Genomic DNA, 26398 nt, shown 5'->3' with positions numbered 1-26398 from the left:
GGGCATCCCTGCCTAACTCCTTTTTCAATTTTGAACTTTACTGTCTGTTCTCTATTGATTATAATTCTAGCGTCTTGCTTAGAATATATTGCCTTTATTAATTTAATAAAATTTTGTCCAAATTTCATCATTTCTAGTTGTGTTATCATGAATTTCCAATCAACATTATTTAAAGCCTTCTGGGCGTCAAGGGAATCCAGTGCCATCTGCTTCTCAGGGTGCTCTTCGTAATATTCTAAGGTGTTAATTATTATCCTCAAATTGTCTTTAATTTGCCTCTTGGGGAGAAAGCCATTTTGGTCTCGATGTATTAATTGATTTAATTTTTTTTAATCCATGTTGCATACATTGTAATAAATATTTTATCATCTGTATTCAGTAAAGATATGGGTCTGTAATTATGGATGTTTTCTTTTTCTGTCTCCATTTTTTCTTTAAGTGATATTAATGCTTCTGACCATGTTTGGGGTAGTTTTGCTTCTTGGGCTATTTGATTGTAAATTTCTAACATATTATGTTCTAATGTTTTTATTTCTTGTTTATATAATTCGGCAGGTAAGCCATCTGTACTGAATGCTTTATTATTATTATTATTATTATTATTATTATTATTATTATTATTATTATTATTTTGTTTTATTGTTGCCTATAATTCAACTAAAGTAATTGGTCTATGTTAATTCTTATTGTTGCTCCTCTGTTAGTATTGTCATATTTGATTATTCAATATACTTTTCTATTTCTTTTTATTTTTTCACATGCATATAGTTTCTTATAGAATTGTACTGCTATTCTTTTCTTTTCTTCTTTATCACATTTAATAACACCTTGTTCATCTGCCAATCTATCTATAATTTTTCTTTCTTTTTGTTTTCTCAATTTGTGAGCAAGCCATCTACCCGGTTTATTGGCTTGTTCAAAATATAATTGTTTGATTGCCTTGATTTTATCTTCTATTTCTTCCTGTTGTAAAAGGTTAATGACATGTTATTCATGTGTACACAGTATAGTTCATCTATTTCCAGATAGATCTCTTGTTGATCTTTATGTAAAATTTTCGCTAATAATTGTGCGATAACTTGCTCCATATTTTTGGTGGTTGTCTCTTTTTTTTTTTCTTCCACCCTTTCCACCTTCTTCTCTATTTTACCACCTTGTCTTCTATTACCTTTATATTTTGTTCATTTTCCTTCAGTATTTGTTGCATATCTACTATTCTTTCACCGATTCACTTAACCTTGTCTTTCACTTCTCCCATTTCTGTTTTTAATTCTTTGTGTTCTTTTTTAGCTTCTTCTCTGTTATTTTCTAATGCTTTTGTCATGATTTCCTGTAGTTGTATTAGCATCTCATGTATTGATTGTAAACTAGTTGAAGAACCTGATTTTTCTTTTTATTTATTTATTTATTTATTGGATTTGTATGCCGCCCCTCTCCGTAGACTCAGGGCGGCTAACAACAATGATAACAACAGCATGTAACAATCCAATCCAATACTAAAATAACTAAAAAAAACCCTTATTATAAAAACCAAACATACATACAGACATGCATAAATTGTAAAGACCTAGGGGGAAATAATATCTCAGTTCCTCCATGCCTGATGGCATAGGTGGGTTTTAAGAAGTTTACGAAAGGCGAGGAGGGTGGTGGCAATTCTAATCTCTGGGGGAAGTTGGTTCCAAAGGGCCGGGGCCACCATAGAGAAGGCTCTTCCCCTGGGCCCTACCAAATGACATTGTTTAGTTGACGGGACCTGGAGAAGGCCCACTCTGTGGGACCTAACTGGTCACTGGGAATCGTGCAGCAGAAGACGGTCCCTGAGATAATCTGGTCTGGTGCCATGAAGGGCTTTATAGATTATAACCAACACTTTGAATTGTGACCGGAAACTGATCGGCAACCAATGCAGACTGCGGAGTGTTGGTGTAACATGGGCATATTTGGGGAAGCCCATGATGTTCTCACAGCTGCATTATTTTGTTAACATAGTATCAAGTGTCTTTTGATGCATTGGTGAATCTAGATTCGTTGAAGATGTTTGTTTTTTAGTAGCCTTCATTGTTGTGGACATACTTAAATTTTTCCACAATAACATAAACTTTCCTCAATTTAATTAACCAAATTATGTTTTTCTTATAAAATTAATCAATGCTAGACAATTATACACTTTTATCAAATTAGTTAATTTACTTAAACCTCTTTGCTTAGACCTAATATATAACTTAAAAATTAATTCAACTTTTTTACAAAGAAGAAGAAAAAAGAGAAAAAATCGGGGGGGAAAGAAGCCAAATATAGGATTTATATAAGTTCTACTTCTAAATAATAACTAGACACTTGATATAATTAAATATAGTAAATTAATATCAATAAACAATCAATATACCATAGACAGTCCTAAATCAATCTTAACATACAAATTTTATATATTATTTAACTTATTTACTTATTTAAATATTAACTATTAGATATTAACTATTTTAACTTTATAATGAATATAGTGTATATATAAATTTATAATAATTTCTTAAAATAGTAGAGTTAGCAAGAAAAAATTGTGAAGATAAACATAAAAATTTGGGGGCAGCATTAATATCAGAAAGCCTGGAAATAAAAATCAAGCCGGGGAGGGGGAGGAAGAAAGTAAAATATTTTAATTACTCATAACATATATATACAGAGCTGGTACAGAGCTGGAGGGATCAAGGTCTGGTGGCTCAAATGCCAGATCGAATCCCAGTAAGGAAGGGTGTGGCAGGCTGATGAGGCCAGAATAGTCTCCCTTAATTTTAAAAATTTCAGCTAAAAACATTTGATACATATATATATATATATATATATATATATATATATATATATATATATATGTGTGTGTGTGTGTGTGTGTGTGTGTGTGTGTGTGTGTGTATGTATGTATGTATGTATGTATGTATGTATGTATATATGTATGTATGATGAGGCCAAAATAAGGCTGAAATAGATCTATTCTAGTCTGCCTTAATTTTCAAATTCAGCAAAAAAACCAAAAAAAAACAACATGTGACACATACAGATAGAATTGTCGGCTATCAATAAAATTAACTTCCTTGGAAATGGCCCTGGGTTGGGCCGAGAGGCAAATAAGGAGCTGTGATGTTCCTTCAATACACCAGGGTGATTCAACACAAAAATATGTAACCCTTCCCTGGTGCAGAGCTGAAGGGATTGGATACTGTAGCCTAGAGGATAATTCTCTGCCTTACAAGGCAAAGGTTGCAGGTTCAAGTACCAGTGGGTATGGCTAGCTGATGAGGCCAAAATAAGGCCAAAATAGATCTATCCTAGTCTCCCTTAATTTTCAAATTCAACAAAAAACCGTGACTGGACATATATATTAACTGAACCTCTGAATTCCTCCAGACTGAGGTGCTTTTTGTTTCCTTTCAGTCTGCCTTTCGGGGGGGAAAGGTCTCTTCCCCAATGGTTGGGCAATGGATTTGTGCAGCCATTTCTTTATGTTATGACCTTTTTGCTTTGTCTCATCCTGGAGGTATGGGGTCACGGTCCATTCGCTGTGTAGTGTAGAAACTTCGGCTGCTTGGACTGCTCCAGCATCGATTGAAGAGATCTGCCACCTGAGCCTCCCCTACTTCATTTGTCCACCATTACAAACTTGACTCTTTCACCATAGGTAAAGAGCAGGCAGTAATGGGCCACAGGGTTCCCAGACAGAGTTGAATGCCCTCCCTTGTTGGGCTGCTTTGGCATTTCCCATCTTTGGAGGCTAGCTCCACCCACTGTGGAGAATGAGCATTGTTACTCACCTGATACACCCATTCTCACATGGTAGAGCTAGCCTCCAAGTTCCAACTTTTTGGGGGTTTGCCGGCTGTAATTATTGTGTGTAGATACTATGTGTATATATTGTGTGTATATACAGTGGTACCGCTACCTAAGAACGCCTCTGCTTACAAATTTTTCTAGATAAGAATCGGGTATTCAAGATTTTTTTGCCTCTTCTCAAAAACTATTTTCCACTTACAAACCCAAGCCTCCAAAATTGTAACTGGAAAGGCAGGGAGAAGCCTCCGTAGGGCCTCTCTAGGAATCTCCTGAAAGGAAACAGGGCCAGAAAAGGCTTGGAGAAGCCTTTGTGGGGCCTCTCTAGGAATCTCCTGGGAGGAAAGAGGGGCAAAAAAGGCAGGGAGAAGCCTTCACGGGGCCTCTCTAGCAATCTCCTGGGAGGAAACAGGACCTCCACCCTCCCTGTGGTTTCCCCAATTGCACACATTATTTGCTTTTACATTGATTCCTATGGGAAAAAATGCTTCTTCTTATAAACGTTTCTACTTAAGAACCTGGTCATGGAATGAATTAAGTTTGTAAGTAGAGGTACCACTGTATAATGCTGTTTTTTCTGCTACGTGTTTGTTACTTTTGTTTTTTTGTTATAAAAATTTTATCTGTGTTGGAAGCTGCACATAATACTGAGTCTGTATTTCACCCTTCATCGAAAGAAGGGGAATCCGAGATGAGAATAAGATATTTATACATTTTCAGACTCAGTCTTGATTGCCTAACGGACAAGGCCAACCCATCCTTGGAAGAAAGCACCACCATGTGAGAATGGGTGTATCAGGTGAATCAAAACCCGTTCTCATTTTTTTAATTAAATGGTTTTTTTAAAAACCATATGTGTTTTAGGTTTATCCCCCCCCCCCCCCTTGAGTACATTATTAATAAAATCTAGAATGGTTTCCTAGGTTTGGTATTTGAAAAGGACAACTGACTAGGGGAAGTAGCTAGGTAACCCAATGAATATTATTGATTCAGCATTAAAGCTGTCTCTTTCTTCTACCATCCTAATTAGTTTAGTGTATTTATATTACATGCTGTCCCCTGAAATTTTGTTTGTTTGTTTATTTATTTATTTAAATAGAAAGGGACCTTGCAGGTCATCAAATCCAACCCCCTGCTTAAGCAGGAAATCCTACAGCACCCCAGCCAAATGACAGTCCAATCTCCTCTTGAAAATGTCCAAAGTTGAGGAGTTCACTGGCAGGCCGTTCCACTGGTTGATTGCTCTGACTGTCAGGAAGTTCTTCCTTATTTCTAGGTTGAATCTCTCCTTGGTCAGCTTCCAACCATTGTTCCTCATCTGGCCCTCTGGTGCCCTGGAAAACAGCATGACCCCCTCCTCTCTGTGGCATGACCCCCCTGGTCCTTCTTTTCTATAGGCTATCCATTCCATCTTAATTAAGATAGAAATACTTCATAGTCTTAAATATTTCAATATTAAATAATCTAATTTAAACACTAATTCAATCAAAAATTCTGTGAATCTTCTTAAAATGTATTTTTATAAAAGAAGTTTAACAAAGAACACACTGATTAAGAAAATGCCTCTTTATAGTCATGTCCAAATTTGAAGCAACTCTAACATAAATTACATTGGGAAACCTAATTACCAAAAGAATTGTAAACAAAGTTGTTAGCTAAAAACCTTTCAATTATGAAAGTATATATGAAACATATTAAAACAATATCATTTTTGCTCCTAAGAATAAGCTCTATTCAAAAGAATTGCATTTAACCAGACATGTACATATATATTATTCAGCAATTGAAAGGTTTCATTATAAGATCAGTAAAACCTTTTTTGTCTTTATACCTAAAATGTTAGTGACTTTTAGGAAATGTAGTGAATATTTTCTTCACTGCTCCCTTTACTTCCTTGTTCCTTAAACTATAAACAATGGGATTTACCAAAGGAGTAAGTAGAGTGTAGAACAGGGAAAAGAGTTTCTTTAGGTTACTCAGTGAACTTAAGTTTGGTAAAACATAAACTATTATAAGGGAGCCATAGAAACAACCTACCACTGTGAGATGAGAGGAACAAGTTGAGAATGCCTTTTGTTTTCCTTTTATGGATGGGATTCTCAAAATATTCTTAATTATGCAAATGTAAGAGGTCAAAGTTATAATAAATGGAGCCAGAGTTCCAATGAAGGAGATAATGAAAGCTGTAATTTCCACCAGTGTCGTAGCATCACACGAGAGCCTTATCAATGGAATCAAATCACAGAAAAAGTGGTTAATTTTGTTGGGTCCACAGAAATTCAGTTTAGATACAAGATATATGATAAAACTGATAAACAATGAACCACTTATCCATGACCCAGTAATAAGCAGGATGCAAGTTTTACTATTCATAAGCATTGTGTAATGCAATGGTTTGCATATTGCTAAATAGCGGTCATAAGACATTACCGCCAAAAAATAACATTCTGTAGTTGCAAGATACCCAAAGAAATAAAGCTGTGTGAAGCATCCTCTAATAGAAATGGTGTTATCTCCACTAAGAAACCTGACCAGAATCCTTGGCATGATAGCACAACTGTAGCAAGTCTCTAGGCAGGACAGGTTTCCCAGAAAAAAATACATGGGTGTATGAAGTTGTTGGTCGACAATCACTAGAAGGACAATAAGAATATTTCCAGTCATAGTTATAAGGTAGATGAGTAGAAAGAATGTAGAAAATAAAGGCTGAAAATTCCCAGTGTTGAAATCCAGAAGAATAAACATCATGGGAATTGTTTGATTTTCTCTGTCTGGATTACTTTTTACAGACATCTAAATAAAAACAAACAGCATAAACAAATTTAAAAGAATTATTTTAAATTATTTTCTAGGATTTTTACTTGAAAATATGCAAAGTTAGGTTGAAAGTAGTCAATAGTGATGCAATTCATTGTATTATTTTAATAAACTCTAACATATATACAATTAATTATTTTTTTCACTTTAAAATTAGGTATGAAGAGAATAAAAGCAGTTCTCTAAGGAACTCATGCATCTAGCATATATTTGAGACCAGGGCCAAACAAAGAATGAATAAATTGTTTCCTTAGCACAAACAATTGTTGGATCCAAGAAGCACAGACTGAATTTTATGTTAGGGCAAATATTGTTCTCCAAGATTTTATTTTACCATTTTCTGACTATTTATAATAACAAAAACATTCAATTTAGATACCATCAGTTTTTTTTAATGTGCATATTGACATCTCCACTCATTTTAATTTTATATATCTTGTACAGCTGCCAAAAAAGTCAACACAGCCTTAGGCTGCATTAGCAAATGGATAGAATCAAGATCACATGAAGTGTTAATACCACTTTATAAGGCCTTAGTAAAGCCATACTTGGAATACTGCATTCAGTTTTGGTTGCCACAATGCAAAAAGTATGTTGAGACTAGAAAAAAATGGAGAGAAAAGTGGGGAAATGATTAGGGGACTAGAGGCTAAAACATGAAGAACGGTTGCAAGAACTTGGCATGGCTAGTTTAATGAAAAGAAGGACCAGGGGAGACATGATAGCAGTGTTCCAATATCTCAGGGGTTGCCACAAAGAAGGAGCAGTCAACCTATTCTCCAAAGCACCTGAAGGTAGAACAAGAAGCAATGAATGGAAGCTGAACAAGGAAAGAAGCAATTTAGAACTAAGGAGAAATTTCCTGACAATTAATTAATAATTAATCAGTGGAACAGTTTGCCTCCAGAAGTTGTGAATGCTCCAACACTGAAAGTTTTTAAGAAGATGTTGGATAACCATCTGTCTGAAGTAGTGTCAGGTTTCCTGCCTAAGCAGGGGGTTAGACTAGAAGATCTCCAAGGTCTTCCAACTCTGTTGTTGTTGCTGCTGCTGCTGCTGCTGCTGTTATAGAAACATAGAAACATAGAAGATTGACAGCAGAATAAGACCTCATGGTCCATCTAGTCTGCCCTTATACTATTTCTTGTATTTTATCTTAAGATGGATATATGTTTATCCCAGGCATGTTTAAATTCAGTTACTGTGGATTTACCAACCACATCTGCTGGAAGTTTATTCCAAGTATCTACTACTCTTTCAGTAAAATAATATTTACTCACATTGCTTCTTATCTTTCCCCCAAGTAACCTCAGATTGTGCCCCCTTGTTCTTATGTTCACTTTCCTATTAAAAACACTTCTCTCCAGAACCTTATTTAACCCTTCAACATATTTAAATGTTTTGATCATCATCATCACCATCAACACCACCACCATCATCATCATTGCAGAGGACTATGTGGGAGATTATTATCAATTAGATGTTTACAGAGTTGCTGGATAAACAGATTCAATTGGTTGTGACAAGAATACTTCCTTCATAACCCTACCCCCTCCCCAAATCTGCAGGTAAGCTGTAGAGATATATGCCACTGTAATATAATTTCTTCTTTTACCACTTGACAATGCTTCCAATTGTTAAGATGGAAATCCTAGAGAGAAAAACTTGACTGTTTAAATAAATAAATAAACAAATAAATAAATTTAAGTGTTTTAAATTAAACAAGTAACTCAAGAAATATTTCTTTCTTTCTTTCTCTCTCTCCCTCCCTCCCCCCTCACAAACGCACATTACCTTAAAATCAATGTGTCCTAAAAAGTTGCTAACGTTTTACTAACTATAAAATATTAAGATTATAGAAAGAACTGGAAAATATGGTAATTTTGTGAAGTTTTTAACATACAGCTGCTCACTATAGAGGCTGCTAGAAACCATTCTGTTAATATCCACTCTGTATTGAACATCTACTTCAGAACATCTACCCCGCATATTCTTTGAAAATGTGTTTTTATCAGAATGTAGATGAAGATGTTCAGTGTCTGTTATTCAGTTTCTGTGAACTGAATAACATTCATTTATGTTTTAACACACATATCTATTAATCCTTTTTAAAAAAAACTTGGGAAACTTCCACATCATTAGTGTTAACTCCCAATGGTTTCATTAAGTCAAAAGGCATGAAATGCCTGTCTAAAAATGAATGGTTTGTTCATTTATTGTATTTGTATGTACATAGCTGTTTTATTTCCTCTTCTTTTGTATTTCCTCATATATGTCTCTGCATAGGGATATATAATCCAGATGCCCTGATATAAGCTGAGATTCACACAGGTGTAAGAAGAGAGTCCATGTCTGTATGCCTAGCCTTTTGGGTCTCTCTTGATTTCTAATAGATGTGATACTTGAAAGATCAAATTATGCTTCCGGACATTCTACAGTATTTACATTTGTTATGCCTTACTCAGTCATCAATTGCTATATAGAAAAAATAATGTCATCAAGATATCTAACGCCTTTTGCAGCAGGAAAAAAATGAACACATTTTCAACATCATGAATGTATTTTATAGAACTTCAAAAGTCATTTATTTTTGTAGGTACAAATCTTCTTTATACTAAGGGCACAAGATAAAAGCATAATTTATTAAGAATCAATATTGAAACTGAAGTTGTAAAGTGCCCAGCTGGCAACTTGTATGCCGCCCCAAGTCTTCGGAGAGGGGCGGCATACAAATCCAAATAATAAATAAATAAATAAATAAATAAATAAATAAATAAATAAATAAATAAATAAATAAATAAATAAATAAATAAATAAATAAATAAATAAATAAATAAATAAATAAATAAATAAATAAATAAATAAACAAACAAACAAACAAACAAACAAACAAACAAACAAACTTAACGCTGGCCAGGATTTGCGGCATGGACAGGGAAACGTGACCCTCGGCCTCAGCTGCCATTTTGAACGGCCGGGATCTCGTGAGATTTCGCGAGATCCTGGCCATGATTTGTCATCGGCGCTTGCCGATGACGTTGCCGGGGCGGAACCTGCCAGCCCTATATAAAGGGCTGCACAGGCTCGGGGCCTCCTTTTCACCCTGGACAACGAGCAGGCGAACACCTGGCTGGGGTTCACCGAAGACTGGGGGCCATTTTGACGGGCCTCGTGGTGTCGGCCATTTCATTAGCGTGAGGAGCATTGGGGCCTATAGGCCTTGCTGGGCATTCCTCCCGGTGGGGGCGAGAAGGGACTGGGTTTCCCCCTATATTGGGGGGGGGGAATCCTGTAGGCAGTAGGCTCCCTTTGCTGGGGCTGTAGTCTCTTTCGGCCTTCTCAGGCCAGAAAAGGGTGGGGGTGTTTTGGACAGGCCTGCAGGCCTTGCCATGGCCTGCGGCTTTGTGGTCTTTGGGACTAAGTGGGGTGCCACGGGGGACCCCCCCTTTGTCAAGGGTGTCAGAGGACTGTCATTTTGGTGCTCAATTTAAATAATAATAAATAATAAATAATAATAATAATAATAATAATAATAATAATAATAATAATAAATAAAGAGGATAAGGGTTGACATGGCTCCTAAGAGGCAAAAGGCTTCCCCTCCTGCCCCGGAGACGGTGGCTCAGCCTCGGAGGGCTTTGAGGCCCTCGGTTAGGGCCCAGCTGGCCAATGAAGAAGCCCAGAATAAGGCCAGGAGGAGGGGTAGGCCCCAGGATTTTCCAGCAGGTGATTCTAACTTGCCTGCTCATTCCTGGTCCAGGGTGATAGAACGCCTAGACGAGCTGGACATGCAGTGGTGGTCAGTATAAGGGCCGGGGGGCCATCCCATCAGCTCCTGTGGCTCTTGGATGGCGCTCCGAGGGAAGTGGCGGCCCAGACCAGGCAAGTGTCAATGGCAGCTGGATCAGTTGCCATGGGATCTCCTTGGATGACACCTAGTGCTATGGTGTCAGGTGAGGCGGTTATGCATCCACAATACACACTGCCCTTCCCTTTATCCGGGCAGGCTTTTATGCCACTGGTTTCAGGGAGTGGGGTCACTTCATACACCACGGTTAGTCCCACACTTACCTGTAATCAGGTGTGGGCTATCCCCGCTGCTATGGCGGCGGCCCAGGCCCCTACGGTGACCATGGGCCCCATGGTTGGGGTGGGCATGGGGACTGGGGTGGCAGCCATGGTGCCGGATCCTTTGGCGTCCGTGTGGGCTGTGGCCATCCCATGGGGGTTGCCTTCCACCCCTTTGGGTTTTCACTTGCATCCCTCCATTAGGGAGCAGATTTGGAAGTGAGAATATGTTGATTTGTTCTCCCTCCTTAATAGGGAAGTCCCTAAAAAAGAGAAGGGTGAGGAGGCAAAGACCGATAGGCCCAAGAAGGTCAAGGTTAATAGGTGCTTCAGCTCATAGCTGTACGTCTTTTTAACCTATATGTCAGTGGTCATTGAGAGGGAGCCCGCATGGGCTGCCTTTATGATCAAATACATTGACCTCATTGCTCATGCTCATTTTGAGTACAGGGGTACTGCCTGAAGGGAGTACGGTGAATCATTTAGAATGTGCATGGCATTTGAATGCACACTGCCTTGGGATATGGTGGTCCCTGATTTATGGTTCAAATCTACACAGCTTGCACGGGTTGATGGTGGTGACCGCACTGATAGCGGTCATTTCATGGAGGATATGCCGCCGGCGACGCCTGCGGCTCAGGCAAGTGGGGGAGCAGGGGCAAAGGCTGTCCCCCCGTGTCATGAATTTGTGGCCAAAGGGTCATGTTTTCATCCCTCATGCAGATTCAGACTTGCGTGTGGGAACTGTGGGGGCTCCCACACTACAAGCGCTGTCATCAGGCCCAGGGGCCACAAGGATAGGAAGGATGGCAGCCGCCCTCTGGGGAAAAAGGGCCCCAGCACAATTAGGCTTGGGGTATTGGAGGATATGCTTAAGGATTACCACCCACGCAGGAGCACGGCTGCGCTCCTGCAGGGCTTTACGGAAGGTTTTAGGATACCATATTTTGGGCCTAGGTAGGCCTTCATGTCCAACAACCTTAAGTCAATTGTGGGTCATGAAGATATTGTTAGGGCTAAAATTCAGAAGAAGGTGACCGAGGGCAGGGTACTGGGCCCCTTCCCATGCCCGCCTTCACCCACTCTGCGGGTGTCCCCTCTGGGGGTAGTTCCCAAGAAGGCCAGTGGTGAATTTCAGTTGATTCACCACTTGTCCTTCCCAAAGGGAGAATCAGTGAATAATTTCATTCCTGATGAACTTTGTTCAGTTTGCTATGCGTCCTTTGACGCTGCGGTGGTTAGAAAGTGTGGTGTCGGAGCTCTAATGGGTAAATGCGACATTAAGTCCGCATTCCAGCTCCTTCCCATACACCCAGATGATTTCAAGCTCCTGGGTTTTCACTTCGAGGGGGGCTACTATGTGGATAGAGCACTACCTATGGGCTGCTCCATATCATGCTCCCTGTTTGAGAGCTTCAGCACCTTCTTGGAGTGGGCTCTCAGGAGGCGATCCGGTTTGGATTCGGTAATTCACTACCTTGATGATTTCCTGTTGGCCGGGCCTGTGCATTCGGAGCAATGCTTGGCTCTGATGTCGGCCTTTGAGACACTTTGTGCTCACCTGGGGGTTCCTTTGGCCCCCGAAAAGTCCGAAGGCCCTGCCACCAGGATTACCTTTTTGGGTATTGAATTGGACTCTGTCGAGCAATCTTGTAGATTGCCCATAGAAAAGCTACTTAAGATTCAAGGTAGACTGGACCAAGTCTTACTTAGCCATAAGGTGACCCTTCGCCAGCTTCATGAGTTAGCCGGGCTACTTAATTTCGCCTTCTGGGTGGTGGCTCCTGGCAGGGCTTTTTCCCATCATTTGTATATGGCGATGAAGGGGCTTCGATTGCCCCATCATCGAACACGCTTGCATGCCGGAGTCAGGAATGACCTGCACGTATGGCAAGCCTTTTTAGCCCACTTTAATGTTCTGTCCTTCTGGAGGCACGAGCTTCTATTGGAAGCTGAGCTGCAATTGTGTTCGGACATCGTGGGGACCTGCGGGTTTGGGGTAATTTTGGGCGACCAGTGGTGCTATTCTATGTGGCCTCCAGAATGGAGGGCCTCTCCAGTTGTTAAGGATCTGACATTTTTGGAGCTCTTCCCACTGGTGGTGGCGTTAGACCTTTGGGGGGAGCAATTTAGGGACAAGACCGTGCACTTTTGGTGTGACAATCTGGCTGTGGTCCATGTTGTGAATGCCCTGTCTTCTAAGAATGACAGGGTCATGCGGCTTGTCTGCCATTTTGTGCACAGGTCCTTGTCTCTAAATGCATTGTTTTTGGCCCGTCACATGCCCGGGGTTGATAATGAGATCACTGATGCCTTGTCCTGTGGTCAGTTATCCATGTTTCGGATGCTGGCTCTGTGGGCTTGCGCATCACTGGAAGCCTTCCCTTGCCATCTGTGGAACCTGGGTGGGCTCAAGAGCAGTGGAAGATCGAAGCAGGCAGGGCTATGGCCCTCTCAGTAGCTCCCAGCACCTTGAGGTCGTATCAAAACTCAGATAAGGAGTTTTGGAAATTTAGACACTCTAGGAGTTATCCACACACCTGGCCCATCCCGGTTGATCACCTGATAGAGTTCTGTGTCATGCTTAAGCAATGCGGCCTATTGGTAAAAACTATTAGGGCTAGACTGGCAGGCCTGGCCTTTCTTTCCAAAGCCAGTGGATTTTCTGACTCCTCTGGTGATTTCCGCATTCGTAAAATGCTAGAGGGATAGGTTAGGGAGCGACCTGCACCCCCAGTAGACAGTAGACAGGCACTAACTGTACAGCAGTTGTCCCTCATTAATGGTGTATGGAACAGCCTGTGCGCCTCTCTGTACGAGGCCCACCTTTTTCAGGCGGTGGCCAGTGTGATATTTTTCGGGGCCCTTCATGTTAGCGAGCTTTGGCCTCCTCTTGTGGAGACGGGTCGCTTCAAGCCTTCCAGTTCTCGCACCATCAATTTGAAGGTACCATAATATCCCTATTAGTGAGACAATCTAAAACTGACCAGTTAGGTAGGGGGGTTAGGATAGTGTTGACAGCAACCGCTGATCACTCTGTCTGTGCGGTGGCGGCCCTCTCCTCTTTTTGTAGTCTGACAGGAATGGGACAGGGGTACCTTTTTAGTCATCAGGATGGTTCCCCACTCACTCGCTATCAATTTTGGGCAATTATGACCAGGGCACTAGTTGCGATTGGCCTTGAACCTGCCTGGTACAGAACACACTCGTGCTGTATTGGCGCTGCCACTAGTGCAGCAGTTTCTGGGTTCTCGGGTCACAGGATTCGGGAGATTGGTCACTGGAGGTCGGCAGCCTATTTAACTTACGTGCGGCCAGCTGATGTTGTAGGGCAGGATTTCACGCTCGGTAACCTTTCTCTGCCCTCTTCCAGATACCCCCGTGGGGACCCAGCTGTCTTTGGGCCGTTGGGTCAACATCACCTGGCTTGGAAGAAGAGGCTTGTGGTAGGAGGGGCTCCTCCCTCTGCTCCTGGGAGGGTGCCACAATGTGGTTGCACCCAGGTGGCTGGTCTTGCACCTTGGGGGCAATGACCTGTGTGTACTGGGTGGCCTGGCATTGATTTGTCGGGCCCGTGAAGACCCGCATGTTCTTCGCATGGCTTGGCCAGCCACGCAAGTGGTCTGGTCCGAAATCCTTCCGAGGATTGTCTGTAGGGACACCGTTTCCCTTAGGGCCATTCACAAGGTCAGGAGAAAGGTTAATAAGGCCATTGGCAAGTTGGTTAGAGAGTTGGGTGTGGTAGTGGTTTCCCATCCCAATATCACTATTGATCAACCGTGGCTTTACCACGCTGATGGCATTCACCTGTCAGAACAGGGGAACGTCATCTTTTTACAGGACCTGCAGAGGTCTCTGCGTGAGTTGTTGCAGAGAGAGAGGGGAGTCGGGGGGCCAAGATAGAGATCTGACCCCCCTCTGTGGCAGGTTAGGGGCGGAAATTGGGAGGTGTTTAGCAACTGCGTGTTCTCTGTTGGGCATCTTTGGGGATGATTGGCAGACTCTCTCCAAGGGCTCATGGTGGCTTTTAAATCGTCCTGAGCAATTGGGGAGAACCTGCCTCTGGGTCTTGCCCATTTCAATTCCCTTTCAGGAATTGGACGGCGAGACCTCCCATATGCATGGCATGGCTGGGATCCAGGTGAGGGCGCGGCCCCTTCACCTGGATCAGCATGGAGCTATGCCCTATGTTGCCCCGGAAGTTTTTATTATGTTATTATGCCCCGGAAGTATTTCAGTTGACCTCTGCAGGTCCATGTTAGGTTGAAGTAAATTAATTTTAATTTAATTAATAAAAATGACCCAGTTTTAAATCCAGCTCTGTGTCCGCGTTGTTATTCTGCTTCTGCTGCAATGGCCAGTCGGCGACTTACCGCCGGCCAGGATTTGTGGCAGGGCCAAGGATATGTGGCTCTCGGCCCAGCCGCCATTTTGAATGGCTGGGATCTCACAAGATTTCGCGAGATCCTAGCCATGCCTTGTCATCGGCGCCAGCCAATGACGTTGCTGGGGTGGGGCCTGACAGACCTTTATAAAGGGCTGCATAGGCTCAGGGCTTTCTTTTCAGCCCTCCCTCCCTATCTTTCAGTGTGCTACAGGGGTCGCCCTTAGGGGGCTGAATAGGAATTTTTGGTGGTCTCGGTATTTTCTGCAACCATTTTTTCACCTATTCCACACTGCGGTGCGGGATGGATGGTTAGGGGGTGCTTCGCTCCCCGATTAGTTCTAATTGGCTTACCTCTGGTCATTGGTTTGGCAGGTATGGGGTGGAAATTGGGAGGTGTTGAGCAACTGCGTGTTCTCTGTTGGACATCTTTGGGGATGATTGGCAGACTCTCTCCAAGGGCTCATGGTGGCTTTTAAATTGGCCTGAGCAATTGGGGAGAACCTGCCTCTGGGTCTCACCCATTTCAATTCCCTTTCAGGGATTGGACGGTGAGACCTCCCACATGCATGGCATGGCTGGGATGCAGGTGAGGATGCGGCCCCTTCACCTGGATCAGCATGGAGCTACACTCATATGTTGCCCCGGAAGGTTTTATGACGTCATTTCTGCCCCGGAAGTATTTTATTTGACCTCTGTGGGTCCATGTTAGGTTGAATTAAATTAATTTTAATTTAATTAATAAATATGAGCCAGTTTTAAATCCAGCTCTGTGTCTGCATTGTTATTCCGCCTCTGCTGCAATTCTTTATTGGCCAAGTAAAATTGGACATACAAAGAATTTGTCATTGGTGCATGTGCCTTTCAGTGTACATAAAAGAAAAGGGTACAATGTTAATATAAATAAGGATTCAGGCAACCAGTTACAGTCATACAGTCATAAGTGGGAGGAAATGAGTGATAGGAATGATGAGAAGACAAATAGTAATGCAGCCTTAGTGAATAATTTGACAGTGGTGAAAGATTTGAATCTGTCAGTTGTTGGCATAATGTAGACAAGCATTAAGGAACCATAGAAAATGGAGACTACAGGGAAATGGGAAGAACAGGTGGAAAACACTCAGACTGAATTTTCATAATTGCTTGGATGATTATTTATTTATTTTAAAAGATTTGTATGCCACCCAACTCCAACTGACTCTGGGCGGCTAATAACATATAAAACAGTATAAAAGTTACAATATCAATATAAAATATAATGACAATTAATAACCCTTTTAGTAATATTCATACAATCATTCATGGTTCCAGGCCTCTCAGAAAAGCCAGGTCTTAATGGTTTTAAAAACATAATATGTGACAGTTATAAAAAAAATGTAGGTATAATTCCTAGAGACGATATTATCAAAGCAATCAATCCTTCAAGCACCACTGCAAGAAAGTTGTATTAAGGGTGTGAAATAAAAAAAAAGAAATGGTTAATTTTGTATTGATTACAGAATGTAAGTTGAGTCAACAAGGATGTCAAAACACTGCTAAGCATAAATCCTATTATTCATGACATTGAAACTAGCAAAACACATGTTTTGCAATTCATAACCCTAACCCTAGTCATTAATACTTCACAATGCAGTGGTTTGAAAATTAATAAGTGACAAACTACAAAAGTTTACTTTAAAAAGTGACATCCGATGCACCAAAGGAATCAAAAGAGGCACAACTGGATTGAATAGTTATTTATGAATATTTATTTCTCCAGCAATAAATACATTAATATATTAATGACTAAGGGAAAACTGTTTCTAGAAATGAGTTGAAATAAAGCGATTTTATTTATTTTATTTATTTATTTATTTTGTCAAGTACATGTTTTGTCAAGTACAGATTGAAAGGAAACATTTTCAAACTGTATTTTTTGATGTTAATGAGTGTTGGAAAATTTCCCATATTTGAAAAATTCTTTTCTAAGGATTTCTTTTATGTCTTTATTTCGTAAACTGTAAATGAAGGGATTGACAATGGGGGTAAGAATTGTATATACAAAAGAAAAGCCCTTTTTCATATCTTCAAATTTTCCAGTGGTTGGCAAAATGTAAACAAACATTAAAGATCCATAAAAAATGGAAACTACAGTAAGATGGGAGGAACAAGTTGAAAAAACCTTTTTCCTTCCATCCAGAGATGGAATTTTTAAAATTGCTCTAATAATAAGTGCATAGGATGAAACAGTTATGAAAAATGTAGATAAAAGTCCTACAGATGATGTTATCAAAGCAACACGTTCAATCATCCAAGTATCACTGCAAGAAAGTCTTACCAGAGGTGTGAAATCACAAAAGAAGTGGTCAATTTTGTATTGAGTACAAAATGTGAGTTGGGTCAACAAGGATGTTAAAATTGTGATAAGAAATGAACCATTTATCCAAGATACAGTAACTAGCATGATACATGTTTTGTTGCTCATGATAAGGACATAATGCAAGGGTCTACATATAGCTAGATAACGGTCATATGACATTGCTGCCAAGAGATAACATTCTGTAGCTCCCAAAGTACAAAAGAAATGCATTTGTAAAATGCAACCCCAAAGAGAAATTGTTTTCTTTCCAGAAATAAAAATAGCCAGCATTTTAGGTATTATAACTGAGGTGTAGCAGATCTCCAAGTAGGAGAGATTAGAAAGGAAGAAGTACATAGGGCTGTGGAGATGCTTTTCTATCATAACCAATGTAATTATGAGAAAGTTTCCAGATAACGTTACAATATAAATTATTAGAAATAATATAAAGAGGAGAGGATTAAACTTTTTAGTATTCCCAAATCCAAGAAGGATAAATTCTTTTATCCTTGATGTGTTCTGCCATTCTATAGATTTTTCAGGCTGCATCTATTAATAAAACATCAAGCATTCATTATTTGGAAGTATATGAAACATATAAGCATACTGAAATATTTCTCAAGTTTGTATAAAGTCAGAACTTGTTTAATTCTATGAAACAATTTTTGCACGCATTTCCTCCCTTTTATGAATTGTAGCAAAATTTACATGGGTTCCACACAAAAATGTAAAACATTCATATATAAGAATAACTGAAATTATAGACAGGACTAAATTGATTTCTTTGTTTTGAAATATTGTCCCCAAAAATTATTTACAAATTCCATATGTGTTGGATTTAAAGGAAAATGTATTCTTATTGCAATATATGTTAGTAACATCTTAACAATTAACAAGAAAAATATATAAAATATATGCTAGTGACATAATAACAATTAACAGACACAAAAATCATTAATTTCATTGTAAATATTGTTGTTTTAAAATTAAATATGAGTAAATTACCTAAGGTTCTGGTTCTCAAATTATGTACCAATGTCCCAGTTTATATTTAAAATTAGTATTCAAAGATGTGACATTTTATTGGTTGTTTCTTTTGGTACACTATATTTTGTTCACCTCTGAAGCATCCTTCTTTTGTTCTCAGTGGTATGAGACTATACTAAATGCAAAACAACCAGAATAATCTCAAGAGGGTGAGAGAAATGCTTCTAGAAGATAATTGGCCTCATGGAAATGAAAGTTTGGAGAGAGACTTGGAAAGAGAGAGAGAAAAAAAAACCAGTTCTGATAATATAATTTTGCAGGAGACTTGACCAACAGCTGATAATATGCAAAATTCTCTTCTAACTTTTAGAACCTGATATTTGTCAGCAATAACACTCAAGCAAAAAGCAGGCCACAGGAAGGATTACTCTATCTCTAAGGATAGAGATAGAGATATAAATATTTAGGATGGCAGTACAGAAATTGACTTATGAGGTACTTATATCTTTGCCATAGTTTTCTCCTTAATTTGGGTTGCTTGTCTCCTTAATTAATTTTCATCTATTGCTTCTTGTCATTCCTTCATGTGCTTTGGAGAATAGGTTGATGCCTTCTTGTAGCAACAAATATTGGAACACTGCTATCATATTATTCCTAATTAATTAATTTATTTTTATTATTTAGAAAATTTAAATTGCTGCCTACTCACACATGGTAACTCTAGCGAGTTTACAGAGACATAAAAAGACTGCATAAAAGAAATAAAAAGAAAAATAATAAAAAAGAAAAAAGAAAAATAATAAAATAATAACTCTCTTACTCCTTCCTAGTGAGAACACACATTCATACCAGCCATTTAATGGGCTTCATCCCACTATGGATTCCCCAACACCACAGGCAAAACCACATCTTCAAGGCACACCAAAAGAGTTTAGAGTCAGGGCCAGTCTAAACTCTGGAAGGATGATTTTCAGAGAGAGGAAGCTACCATGGAGAAGGCTCTTTTTTGGGTCCCACCAGAGGTTCCATAAAATTCCTTGCATCACTATTCTAGTGGATCGGGTAAATATGATCAGCAAGAGATGATACCTCAGTTCAGTGATGGCGAACCTTTTTTTTCTTGGGTGCCAAAAGAATGTGCACATACGCTATTGTGAGAGCGCGAGTGCCCACGTCCATAATTCAATGCCTGGGGAGGATGAAAACAGCTTCCCTCACCCCTCGGAAGCCCTTTGGAGGCCAGAAACTGCTTGTTTCCCAACTTCTGGTGGGCCCAGTAGGGTCGTGTTTCACCCTCCTCAGGCTCCAAAAACTTTCCTGGAGCTGGGGGAGTATAAAAAATACCCTCCCCCGTTCCCTGGAGGTTCCCTGGAAGCCAAAAACAACCCCCCGGAGCCTCTGTGTGAGCCAAAAATTAGCTGACTAGCACACATGTGCATGTTGGAGCTGAGCTAGGGCAATGGCTCATGTGCCAGCAGATATGGCTCCATGTGCCACCTGTGGCACCTGTGCCATATGTTCGACATCACTGCCTCAGATGATCTGGTCCCAAGCCATGAAGGGATACCTCCATATAGAGGCAGTTCCATTAAGGGCCAGACATTAAATATTATTGGTCAACCAGTTACTAATCCATCTACAGTTATCGGTTTCTCATTTTTTTAATGTCTTACCAACTAGTGGTTATGGTTTACTTTATCAAATAGCTTGCTGAAGGCCGAGTAAATTATGTGCATAATATTTTGTTGGTCCACTGATTTAGTCTTCTAAATTTGTCTGGTATGATCTGTTTCTGACAAACCCATATAGGTTTCTGGTTATTACTTATTTACTTCTTGATGTTCATACATTGCTTGATTATCTTTTTCAGAATCTTCCCAGTATTATATGAGGCTGATAGGTGGATCCATTTTTCACTTTTTTAAAAAAATAGAAACTATGTCAGTTCTTTTCCAGTCCTCAGTTATGTCCCTGGTGCTCCAGGATCTTTAAAAAATATTGTTCAGTTATGTTGAGATCATGTCTGCTAATTCTTTCAGAATTCTCATATGTAAGCCATCTGCACCTGGTGATTTGAATCATCTAGAAGATGGATCACAGTGGTATCACATAATATATTGGCACACCTTTGGCTAAACTGGATGTGGGTATGGCCAGCACATAACAAATCCGGCCCATGGTCTAGGAGTTTCCTAACCCTGATCTAGAATGTATAGGTGTTCTCTAACCTTTTTCTTGCTTATTTTGACTTGGAATCCTGATCTGTCTTTTACAGTACTACTTTTAATATGTTGAGCAATTTTTTTAAAGTACTGTAGTTGCAAAGAATGGAGTTTCACTTTCTCCCTACTGTCCACCACTTCCTTGCCATCTTCTCCCATTATTTATTTATTTATTTATTTATTTTATTTATTCATTTGTCCAATACACAAATACCGTATATGTGCTGAAAAATCCAACCTCGTCTTATACTAGAGTCACTGACTTTCACTGACCTGAAAAATGTCCCAAAGCTCCACAGTTCCGATGTGAAAGGCAGGAAAGAAAGAAACCTCATAGCTGGCAACAGGAGGGTTTTTTTTCTTTCTGCTCTTGCTACCCCTCAGCTGCCTGATTGGCAGCAGGCTGAACCAATCACAGCTCCTTCTCTACACAGAAAGGAGGCACTGAGAGAACTATCTGATTGGCAGCAAGCTGTACCAATCACAGCTTCTCCTCTACAGGAAGCACTGGGGGAAGGGGCGGGAGGGTTGAAGAGACTTTCAGAAGGAAGGAACCATGGCTTTCTCTTCTGATCAAGCCAACAACGATATTTTACAAGTAAATAAAATGTACAAGTAAAATGTAAGTTACCCATTTAAATTTGATTAACAGGATAGGTTATTTTGTAAGAAAATGTTGCTTCAAGTGGGGATAACTCTGTGTAATTAAACTTTTTCTTCCAACTATACTTATCCTACCCAAGAGGATTATTAATGCTGACTTGTTTAAAACAATACAAAGGTTAGGATAATATAATAGTATGAATTTTGTCATTAATCATTTGTTCTACATAATTAATATGAATAGATTTACCTTTTTTTAAGAGTATGGTTTCTCCTTATGCAAGATAAATATCATGTAGAAGATTTTGCAATTAATGATTGAGTAACCCCCAATTGTTATTTACTGATCTATTGAGATAGTAATAATAATTTTAACTTATGAAATGCGTTTTAAATGGAAAATCTGAATATTTATCACATGGAAGTTTCATTTAAGCAATTGTTTTGAAAGAATATATGAAATCCCAATTATTAAGAAAATTATAATGATATTGTAATGAAGATTAAGATAACATGTTTTAAGATTAAGATAACATTCCTAAAGATATTTTAAGAGGTTTTTGGAATTTAAAAAAAAGAAAGATTTTGGAAGGGGGGGGGGGAAGAAAGATGCAATAAATAAAAAACATTTTGGAAGGAAAAAAGTTATATAATATAATAATAACAACAGGGTTGGAAGGGACCTTGGAGGTCTTCTGGTCTAACCCCTTGCCTAGGCAGGAAACCCTATACTACTTCAGACAAATGGGTATCCAACATCTTCTTAAAAACTTCCAGTGTTGGAGCATTCACAACTTTTGGTGGCAGGCTTTTCCACAGATTCATTGTTCCAACTGTCAGGAATTTTCTCCTTAGTTCTAAGTTGCTTCTCCCCTTGTTTAGTTTCCAGCCATTGCTTCTTGTTCTGCCCTCAGGTGCTTTGGACAATAGGTTGACACTTTCTTCTTTGAGGCAAACTCTGAGATATTGGAAGAATGCTATCATGTCTCCCATGGTCCCTTTTTTCACTAAATTAGATATACCCAGTTCTTGCAACCGTTCTTCATATGTTTTTTTATTCTCCTACAAAAACAATTTTAAGAAGCTACAATAGAAGAATATTCCATTTTTATAAGTTACCAGTAGCCACTGTATTTTCCACCCTGGACTTATATTCGAGTCAATAGGTTTTCTCAGTTTTTGTGGCAAAAACTGGGAAAACGGCTTATAATGGGGTCGACTTATACTCGAGTATATACGGTACATAGGAAGAAAAATAGATATGTGGTAATATATATAAGGGTAAAAGTGAACTTAGAGGAGAGGATATATGAAAAGAAGAGAATGTATGTGAAGCAATTGTTTCCTTAGCTTTTTTCTTATATTTCAACATCTGGAAATAAACTTTTTTTATTAGTATTGACATTTGTTGACAGCTTTAGATCATTCTGAGCCTTAACTTTCCTAACCTCATTTTTGCATATTCAGGCTACCATATTTTTTCAGAGTATAAGACACACCTGAGTATAAGACACACCTTAGATTTGGGGGAGGAAAAAGGGGGGGAAATATGCCTACTGGATATTCATCTGGCTAGCATCCTTAGTCTGGTCAGATCCAGCACAATATTTTATACCCTGGTTAGGGCTTTTTAAAAAAAACTTTATTTGGAGAGAATAACAATGAAAGAGCTTGTAAGCTGCTAAGAGCCGGGAACATCATTAACATCTGATTAGGGTTGGAAACAAACATTCTGAGTAATTGAAGCAATGGGGAAAAAAACCTGCACAGACCTAGGGCTTGGAAAGCATTCTTTGCAGAGAGTAACAATGAAAGAACTTGCAAGCAACTAAGAGCTGGGAACATCATTAGCATCTGGTTAGGGCTGGAAAGAAACATTCTGAGTAAGTAAAGTAATGAAAAAAACCCCAAACCCTGCACAGATGTAGAGCTTGGAAAGCATTCTTTGTAGAGAGTAACAATGAAAGCTTGCAAGCCACTAAGAGCTGGCAACATTATTAGCACCTGGTTAGGGCTGGAAAGAAATATTCTGAGTAAATAAAGCAATGAAAAAAACCTGCACAGACGTAGGGCTTGAAAAGCATTCTTTGCAGAGAATAACAATGAAAGATTGCAAGCCGCTAAGAGCTGGGAACATTGTTAGCACCTGGTTAGGGCTAGAAATAAACTTATTCAGAGCAAGCAGACCAATGGGAAAAAACCCTGCAAAATCTTAGGGCTTGGAAAATATTCTTTGCTGAGAGAAACAATGAAAGAGCCTGCAAGGTAAGAGCTGGGAAGATCCTTAGCATTAGTTAAGGCTGAAAAAATGGCTACATTTGAAGTATAAAACACACCTGAATTTTCAGCCTCTTTTAGGGAGTAAAAAGGTGCATCTTATACTCTGAAAAATATAATATATAATGGCATTCTGCATTATTTAAGTATCTATCCTTCAATTTTTTAAAATACTTTTTTTTGTCTTTCAGTTTATTAGAGAGTTTTTAATGTAACAATACTTATTTCTTCTTTGATGTCTTCTTCTTTTTTTCCCCAGCAGTAATGTGGAGGACTGGAATTTTAGAATTACATTTAGGGGACTAGTTTACAATTTTGAATCTACAATTAGGGGACTAAAAGCCAAGGCTTATGAAAAGAGATTGATGGAACTGGGCATGGATAGCATAGAGAAAAGAAGGGCCAGGGGGGACATGATAGCAGTCTACAGCAGTCCAGGGCACCAGAGGGCCAGGTGAGAAGCAAAGTTGGAAGCTGACCAAGGAGAGATGTACATAGTATGATAATCTATTCTGCTTCTATGCCTTTTTTGTATTGTACATAATGCCTCATTTCATACCTTCTTGAAGGTTCATTAAGAAAAAAAAACACTGAGTTGAAAGTTATGAATACTGAATCTTTTCCAGCTATTGCAAGAACTATTCCGTATTCAATTTTACAACATCAGTAAAATAGACTTCTAAAAAACCACATGTGACACTATGTCTGAAACCACAGGTATGTGACACTATGTGACTGTTCAACTTCATATGGCATTCTCAGATACTCTAATATTCAAATAAAAAATAAATATTCACAAACAAATATAAATTAATTACATTATGTTTATTTTGTATTGTATTTAACATATTTTAAAGATATTTTACAACATTAATTTATTATTAATATATTTATTAATTAAATTTATATGCACGGGGGACTCTGGGTGGCTAACCTTAAGTATCCTCCGTAAAAACATCTTTGCCTTTATTTCTTTTCTGTAAAAGTTATCTACAGAAGTGACAGCCCAAAGAAATGTAGAAAAATAGATTAAGTGCCTGTTTAGGGTTGTATTAGTGTGTGAAGTCTCCATCTTCAATTTCAACCATCTTCAATCTCAATAGGGCAGGCACATAGTTTCCTATATTTCTGACAATTCAGTGAAAGGAGATATTACATTTTTACCACTTGCATTTCTACACGTACCTATTTGACAGTGAAGATTGTTACACTAATTTGAAATAAACATGAACAGAAAAGAATCTTAACACGGAATCATACAAGTTGAAATCAAATAAGAAGCAAATTGTAGTAATTTAACTTGTTGAAGGCAAGAAGGCATTCCAAATGATCCAATTCACTGTAAATAAAAATCAGTTATTCATAGAACTGAATATAGCTACAATTAGAAGGATATTGATACTATATACCAATATACTGTATAATGATAGATATTTTGATAGTATAGTTAAGGATAGTATAATGGAAATTGGGAAAATCATTATTTATAGTCCGAGATTTACCAGGAAACAAGACTGACTGAAAGACAATCACACACACATACACACGCGCGCCGGGGGGGGGGGCGGCTTGGATACACAAATACACATACATAATTAATTAATTAATTATCTCCATCAAAAAAACTCCTTAGCACAGAGTGTTTCTAATGATTATCTTTATTTCTCTATTTCTTAAACTGTAAATAAATGGATTGAACATGGGGATTAGAATGGAATACATGAAAGAGAAGCTCTTATTCATATCTTTAAATCTGCCAGTTGTTGGAATAATGTAGACAAGCATTAAGGAGACATAGAAAATGGAGACTACAGTGAGATGGGAAGAACAGGTGGAAAATGCCTTTTGTCTCCCATTCACAGATTGGATTTTCATAATTGTCCGGATGATAAAAGCATAAGATGAGACAGTTATGAAAAATGTAGGTATAATTCCTAAAGATGATGTTATCAAAGCAACTCTTTCAATCACCCAAGTGTCACTGCAAGAAAGACGTATTAAGGGTGTGAAATCACAAAAGAAGTGGTCAATTGTGTATTGACTACAGAATATGTGTTGTGTCAACAAGGATGTCAAAACTGTGATAAGTAGAAATCCTATTATGCCTGATGTTAAAACTAGCAAAATACATGTTTTGTCATTCATAAGTGTGACATAATGCAAAGGTCTACATATGGCTAGATAACGATCGTAAGACATTGCTGCCAAAAGGTAACATTCAGTAGCTGCTAAAGTAGAAAAGAAATGCATCTGTAAAATACAGCCCCAAAGAGAAATTGTTTTCTTTCCAGATAGAAAGGTGGCCAGCATTTTAGGTATTATTGTTGAGGTGTAGCAGATTTCCAAACAGGCTAGATTAGAAAGGAAGAAGTACATAGGAGTATGAAGATGCTTCTCCCTCATAACCAGTATAACTATGAGAAGGTTCCCAGATAGTGTTATACTATAAATGATTAGAAATAATAGGAAGAAAACAATGTCCAAGTTCTCAGCATTCCCAAATCCAAGAAGGATGAACTCTTTTATCCTTGTTGTGTTCTGCCATTCTGAAGGTTTTTCAAACTTCATCTATAAGTAAAATGTCAACTGTTGTGGATTTGGTCTATATACAGAAGGTTCCTATGAAATGTGTTGCAATGTATGAAAAAAACATTTACAAATATATTCATTTTTCATGGGATAAGCAAAATTTGTATTAATTCAACGAAAAATGTAGATCTTTCTCCACATTAAATCACATTCACATGCGACCCACAGTAATTATGAAGGTCTGATAGCCAAAACTATGTTGATTTACTTTATTGTAAATATTTCCTCCAAATAAAATTAATATACATAATTGTTTACAAATTGCACGTGTGCCATGCAATTAAAAACAAT

The 26398-nt window shown here is 38.7% G+C and overlaps 3 protein-coding genes across 3 annotated transcripts; all 3 read right to left on the bottom strand.

The window, feature by feature from the left end:
- Nucleotides 1–5661: 5661 nt before the first annotated feature.
- Nucleotides 5662–6615, bottom strand: LOC139153313 (olfactory receptor 6B1-like). Its single transcript, XM_070727063.1, has one exon. The coding sequence runs from the start codon at nucleotides 6613–6615 to the stop codon at nucleotides 5662–5664; it is 954 nt and encodes a 317-aa protein (XP_070583164.1).
- Nucleotides 6616–17012: 10397 nt separating this feature from the next.
- LOC139153952 (olfactory receptor 2AP1-like) lies at nucleotides 17013–17978 on the bottom strand. Its single transcript, XM_070728378.1, has one exon. The coding sequence runs from the start codon at nucleotides 17976–17978 to the stop codon at nucleotides 17013–17015; it is 966 nt and encodes a 321-aa protein (XP_070584479.1).
- A 7169-nt stretch (nucleotides 17979–25147) lies between these two features.
- On the bottom strand, nucleotides 25148–25717 carry LOC139153951 (olfactory receptor 6C2-like). Its single transcript, XM_070728377.1, has one exon. It carries the CDS (start codon nucleotides 25715–25717, stop codon nucleotides 25148–25150), a length of 570 nt encoding a protein of 189 aa, XP_070584478.1.
- Between the last annotated feature and the right edge of the window lie 681 nt (nucleotides 25718–26398).

Source organism: Erythrolamprus reginae, chromosome Z (assembly GCF_031021105.1).
Source record: "Erythrolamprus reginae isolate rEryReg1 chromosome Z, rEryReg1.hap1, whole genome shotgun sequence".
In the NCBI taxonomy this organism is placed as follows: domain Eukaryota; kingdom Metazoa; phylum Chordata; class Lepidosauria; order Squamata; family Dipsadidae; genus Erythrolamprus; species Erythrolamprus reginae.
Note: the sequence above shows the minus strand (reverse complement) of the source record. Positions and strands in the feature narration are given on the sequence as shown.

Coding starts and splice junctions, on each gene's coding strand:
- LOC139153951 (XM_070728377.1), bottom strand. CDS start 25,717: ATGTCTTACGATCGTTATCTAGCCATATGTAGACCTTTGCATTATGTC.
- LOC139153313 (XM_070727063.1), bottom strand. CDS start 6,615: ATGTCTGTAAAAAGTAATCCAGACAGAGAAAATCAAACAATTCCCATG.
- LOC139153952 (XM_070728378.1), bottom strand. CDS start 17,978: ATGCAGCCTGAAAAATCTATAGAATGGCAGAACACATCAAGGATAAAA.